A 7,106-nucleotide genomic window follows, 5' to 3' on the forward strand; every position below is an offset into this window, starting at 1 on the left:
TATTTTTTAGGTTTGTGCACCTCCGGTTTTCCAATTTAAATTCGTTTGAGAGTATCCGTTTTTTTAATAGGATATAAATTGTGAATTCAAAGCACACCCCAAAGGATTGTTAAATGTACATAATTAAAAAAAACTGCATTTGCAACGGCTTAGTTGCAGTGGTCTTTAATTATTTTCGCTTTTTTTTTTCTCTGTTATTTCATTTAGAAATATGAAGTATGAAACAGAAATTAATTAATTAATTTAATATGAAACGCTTTTAGTAACGTTTCGTATAAAATCTGGTTTTGTATTTACTTTCAGGAAATGTATAAATAAACATTCGTCATATTTATTTACACATGGAATAAAAATCTCTTTGGCCAAATGTATTTATTTATTTGTAATTGTTTTTTTTTACATTTTATATTTTATATTTAATTTGAATTTATGTTTATTTATATCCAATATTAAACAATTACCACTTCAAAGGAGTAAAAAAAACGTATGCTCGCTTGAAATAAAGTACGTTCGTGCGAACGTGTACAAAAAATTGGAAAATTTGAATCATCAAGAAGAAACTTAAGTTCGCTTGAAAATAAAGTACGTTTGCGCGAATGTGTTCTTCTATAATAAATCTTCATTGACCTCATTAACGTACGTTGACATATTATTCAGATAATATCTTGGTTTAAATGAACTTATTTATTAACTGAGTAATAAATAAATGTAAGTTCGTTTGAAAATAAAGAACGTATATACAAAAAATTGTAAATCTTCATAATAAATTGATATATTTTTATTACACACGAACTATCTTCAAAAATAATGTATGTACTAGTTTCTCCAAATAGAAAGTGTACTAAATAAAAGGAGAATCGAATCAACTATTTTTTTATTGCAACTACTTTTATTATGAAATTATAACAAATTTATAACCAGTTTTTTTTTTTTAATTAAATTAGCTATAAATCTTAATTTAATTGAATGTTTTCTATTCAACAAAAAGATTATTGCACAAGTATTTGTACTTTCTAAAGATTCACGAAATTTTAAGTCTATAAAATAATGAAACAGTATTTCGTAGAGATATCCATCAATATCACGTCTATTAACAATAGCTTCCATTATTTTGACAATAACTTATGAATATTCAGATGTTGCTGCTTCGAATAACAATTTGTATGGTTGATGTTACATCATCTAATAAACTTTCAAATAGTACAAAGAGTTACATATAAAAATTTCTGCATAATCAATCATTATATGATGATAATGATGTAAACATTTTACAATCTATTATTTAGTTCATTTCCTATATAATTTCATATAAAATATGATTGTGAATGCATTTGTATCAGTTTGTTTTTAATAGATTTGGTTATCTAATACTGTTAATCTTAATCTCTAAAATATTTATCAATGAATATAGTAGACTATATATTTGATTGATTCAGCTTTTATGATTTTTTTAATGGTATATTCATCAATGAATCCGGTTTAAATGTTTATCTTAATATAAAAAAAACTGAATTTCGTTCAAAATTATTTGATTTGATATTAAAAAGTTTGTGAAAGTCGATATAAATCTGATTTTAAGATTTGTTAATCAGATTTTAAGAAAACAACATTTTTTTAATATGCAAAATAGACGTTTATTTGGATTTAAAAATCATTGAACTGATTGTACAGCATTCAATAACAAAAAAAACATAGCACTTGATAAACAAAAAGAAAAGTGCGATAAAAAACAAAACAAATAATTAAATATTATGGTGAGGCAGTTCAATGCCATCCGTGGCTGGGGTAGTGATCAACGTGTTCAACATGCTCTTCTTCGTGATGTTGATGGTAGTGAACTGGTACGTGGACTGGTACCTTGACTGGGTATGGTACCTCTTTCTGGATAGGAACTGGTACTTCTTTGTAGACTGGGTATGGTTTGTCTACTGGTACTTTAACGTGGAAAGGCACTGGCCTTTCGACCTCCAATGGGACCTTCTTCAAGACGGTGTAGGGTTGTGGTACTGGCACTTTCACGTGGTATGGTACTGGTCGTGGCACTTCAACTGGGTATGGTTTGTCTACTGGGACCTTGACTTCGTATGGGATGTGCTTCTCGACGGTGTAAGGTACGTGCTTCTCGACGGTGACTGGGTATGGTTTTGGTACATGGACGGTGTAAGGCCTGTCTACTGGTACTTTGACTTCATATGGTACCTTCTTTTCGACGGTGTAGGGTTGTGGAACTGGAATTTCAACTTTAACTGGGTACGGCACTTTCCTTTCGACGGTGTAGGGTTGTGGGACTGACACTTTAACTTCGTATGGTACCCTCTTCTCGACGGTGTATGGTTTTGGTACGTTCACTTTTACTTCGTACGGCCTTGGGACTGGCACGTGCACTTCATATGGTACTTTCTTGATCACTTCGTACGGCTGTGGCACAAAGTATGGTACCTTGATGTACTCCTTGACTGGGTACGGTACTTTCTTCTCTACGGTGTAGGGTTGTGGTACCGGTACTTTCACTTGATAAGGTACATGACGTTCGACGGTGTAAGGTACGTGCTTCTCAACGGTGTATGGTACTGGGATCTTCTTGGTAACTACTTGAGTGTTGACGTGCTCGTGGTGGTGATCATGATGATGATGGTGGTGATCATCATGGACTTGACCGAAGTGTCCGGTCCATCCTCCTCCGTATCCAGCTTCAAATCCTCCAAAAGCATGAGCGTGGTCTCCCAAATCGATGATACCACGTTTCTCTTGCTTCTTGCCCTCCTGCGAGATTTCCTTGGTAGCGGATTCCGCGGCTAGGGCCGAGTACAAGCAAACGGCGCTTATTACAATCTTAAAGAAATGAAGAAAAAACAACAAACAAATTATAGTATTATTATTTCACTACAAGAAATATTGATTACTTACAAACACCCTCATGGTTGAAGGTATAGAACGTTCTGGTTCTAAAAAATTCCGATCCACTCTTTTATACCATCCAACGCACTTTCTTTTGCCCGCTCTCAATCCCACTTATACACACACTCTTTTTTATGCTTCCTCTTCGTTAATTTGATACAGTATATTTACCAAACGGACGACGTATACTTTTTTTTTTTTGGCAAAACCGAAATTGTTATTACCGGATAACTTATGAATATTCATGTCGCGATTAATCACAACATGCAATTAGAATTCATTACCAATCGCAAACTACTGCATGCATACGTTTTCATAAATATTTTAATAATTAATTTATTCATTTCGATGCATGAATATTTGCCAGATTAATTAGATTTCAAACAAAAATATACATTTTCATCTATTATATATTATAATAGTTCCAATTCCATATATCTACTTCAACAATAACAATACATATCCATACGAAATCACTCAAAATATTATAAAACAGTCATCGAGATATTAAAAAAAATATTTTTTTTTAACAATTTCGTATAGTATCAATTACATAAAATCAATCTAAAGTATAATAAAATCGACTATTACAAATGCAAAATTGTCATTAAATATCTTTTGTTTAATTATGTCTTTAATTACTTTAATTATGTTCTAATTTCATGAAAATGTAATTAAAACAAAAAATAATTAATATTCTAATTTTAATTTTAATTATTATTAAATTTCATAAGTAAATGAAATTACTTAACTATCTAAGTTCTGTAAATATTAAATTGATCAAAATAAATGTATTTTCATATTTTTCATTTCATAGAATCCAGTGTCATGAAATATTTTAATTAATTTTATTACTTTGAGTTGTATAAAATTACAAAAAGTAAACTTATTACGCTTTATTTATTACTCATTATGTTTATTATTGCCAAATACAATTGTTCGTAACATAGCAAGGTTATTTAATATGAAGGTTGTTAGACTCTCTATTATTTTATAACACGTATAATGCACCGTAACTATTTTGAAATATACTAATTTAATGATTTTCAATTACATTATTATTAATAATAAAAATATCTATTCAAACAGTTATAAATAATTTATAAAATGATACTTATTCAATTATCTTTTCAATTTTATTGGAAACTATTTTTAGAAAACACGTTGTTTTAGAATTAATTAATAATTAGTAAATATTGATTGAAATTTATTGAAAGTATTTAACAGCGTTGGATTTCAGGGAAATTTATTATTTGTAGGCGGAATTATGTTGGTAGATAGTCGTTTCGTATAATTGTAGCCAATAAATATGATTAAATAAATTTATGAAATATATATTTAAAACTTCATCATTTTCTACATTTTAGTCTTCTAACTTTTACTAGAATGCAAAACTATATTAATATAAATTTTATAGAACAAAAATTAAAAGTAAAAAACACATAAATCAATTCATAATAGATTTACTCATTTATTTATTGAAGATATATGTTATTTTTTTAATTTATTTTGATTATTTATTTACATTTTTTAATAATCCAAATTTGGGTAAAATTTTAATTATTATTTATATTAATAAAGTTTATGTAATAGTTATTAATGAATAGTTAATATTTCATTCAAATAGTTTGTTCAATGTTTGAAAATAATTACAAATTAAAACGAAAGAATTAGATTCGATTAATATGATAGATTCGGATAATCATGAACTAGAGCAAACATACGTTCAATTCGTATATATTCTTTATATAATTTTCATTCATTGCCGAAATTGTTGATGATAAAAACTTTGTAAATACAGATTGGAACCAGACTAATGGAGGAATTAAATACGAAGAAATAAATAATTTGGTTTATAATTTCCAAATCGGATTATGGTAAATCCGGACTGATAGAAGCAACATTATGAATTAATTCACACAATTTAAATAAATAAAACGAATTTTGTAAATTATTATTATTATTAATGTAATAAATGAAGACTTTGGTATTTCCAATTTTATATATGCAATAAATTGTAGTCATTGTTCATAAAAAAAAACTTTTCTTTATTCAAGAAACAGATGGTAACCAACAATCTTAGGAAATTGTGAAGACGGTTTATAAAAGCATATATAATGTAATTTGTAATCAATAATATAAATCACACATGTTTAGAATGAAGTAATAAAAAAAGACACAAACACACACACACAATTAGCATGCTTACAGTGAATATGCAATGGTAACATTTCACGTTACATAAGTGCGTCTCATTAAAGCCATGATCGAGATGTGAAAACACATTTACTTTCTGTCCCGATCACAATATACGCGACATTCAAGCCTTGACGTCAATTAAAAGCGGATACGTTTGAACAATTAGGCAACGCCGTCAGTTAATTAAGGATAATTAGGAATTGTAATTAAAATACGTATATCAAGAAGCATCTGAGTAAAGAGAAAACAAATATATAAAATGAAACGGAAATGTACGGAAAATTGCAGACTGAATGATATAATTGAAAAATAAATAAATAGAAGACAGAAAAACAATGAGAGAGTGTTAATGAAACGGAATATTCAAAAGGATTCGAAGGAACTGGCGCCAATTACGAGAGATGAGTGTTCCAATTTAAGTCACGTAAAACGAGGTGGAAATAATGTTTGCATGCGTCGCAGGCAATAGTGAAAACATCTCGATTCCTCGCGATAATTGATTCCGGTATATGAAAAGTATTCCGATTTTGTCCTCGATAGATGAAAGATCATTTATTATCGCTGCTGAAGAGCTAATTGAACATTTTATATTCCCATCCCTACAATTCATGTTATTGCGTTAATAAGCTGCAATGCAGTTTGATTTATGTCTCTGTGTGTGTTTATATATATTGTGAGTGAATGTGTGTGTGTGTATGTGGAACTAATTAATCAACATTCTGCTGTGCACGAAATGTTCACGCATAAAAAGCTGCCTCCGGCAAATCGTGATCCGCAGCTCTTGAAAGCCATACAGATATTACTATCATCATCGCCGTGGAGAATGGTTACGCAACGGAGAAAATATATCGGATACGTGTAAGAGAGTGGAACCGGAAATGCGAAAGAGTGTTTACCGAATACAATCGACAACAACGAAAGTAAAACAAAAATTAAATGGAATAAGGAGCAGAACACAATTCTCGACGGTGCGGATCGAAATACTGACAACCCTAATCCCGACAATATTTCTTATTTTTATTGTTTATTATGAATAAGTCTATATCAAATAATAGAAGATACTGTCGAGATTATGGTTGTCAGGATTTTGATACTGTCGGGATTTCGAAAGTCGGAAATTCGATTGTCGGTATTTCGATATAGATCCAATTTTCGAGCATAAGCTTAACGAGTTCCGAATTGCAAAATCACAATTCCTTTCGGTTGGATCTAATTTGTATTTACTGCGGTTGCATAATGCAAACAACTGTAATCGTAAGAAACGGCACTTATTTAGAGCGGATGGTGCCGTTTCTAATTACGACCTTCGATGGGAACATAACGAAAATATAACATAATTTATAATTTGCCATGTGAAAGAAGGAAAAAAAAGTGCGGAATGGGAATGGTACAATTGGAAGGCAATAATTCAATTTGAAAATTAATGTTAAGCATGTTGCAATGTGAACATGCTCACAATTTTCTTGTTGTAACTAATAACGCTAATGGTAGTATGTCAATCATTGGAAGATTACGAGATCATTCAACAAGTTTCTGTAACGAGTTTGATATATAATACTCTTGATTATATACACATCATATACATAAAAATTTAAGAAAGTTGTAGAGAAAATGAACAAATTTTGATGGCATACATAATCATCTTTTTTATTTATTCAATTGTATTCAAATAAATTAGCCTATTTTATTTGTTATAATTATTTAGAAAAAAAAAATAGAACAATGAAGGAATCAATGTTAATTTACTAAAAGAAAATACTTGTAAATTTTATAATAATATTATATCAAAAATCTAATAATTATTATAATTTCTTTAATTGGTAATCATCATCAGTCAAATTAAATTACTTGAACTCTCTAATAAAATCTTAAACTTTCTTTTATTTTTATAAGATAATTATTTCTGATCATTATAATAGCTTTAAATTAATATTCAATTAAAATATTATTCTAAATAATTCATTAATTAATTAATAATCATAACGAATTACATTTTAAATCATCAAGAA

General features: G+C 29.0%; 1 protein-coding gene across 1 annotated transcript; it reads right to left on the bottom strand.

Annotated features, from left to right (window-relative positions):
* Positions 1-1,764: 1,764 nt before the first annotated feature.
* LOC108566039 (skin secretory protein xP2-like) lies at positions 1,765-2,919 on the bottom strand. Its single transcript, XM_017925733.1, has 2 exons — positions 2,908-2,919; positions 1,765-2,832 (listed from the first exon to the last, which is right to left on the bottom strand). Exons 1-2 carry the CDS (start codon positions 2,917-2,919, stop codon positions 1,765-1,767), a joined length of 1,080 nt encoding a protein of 359 aa, XP_017781222.1.
* Positions 2,920-7,106: the final 4,187 nt, after the last annotated feature.

Source organism: Nicrophorus vespilloides, unplaced genomic scaffold (genome assembly GCF_001412225.1).
Source record: "Nicrophorus vespilloides isolate i.1.1-1 unplaced genomic scaffold, Nicve_v1.0, whole genome shotgun sequence".
Lineage (NCBI taxonomy): Eukaryota > Metazoa > Arthropoda > Insecta > Coleoptera > Silphidae > Nicrophorus > Nicrophorus vespilloides.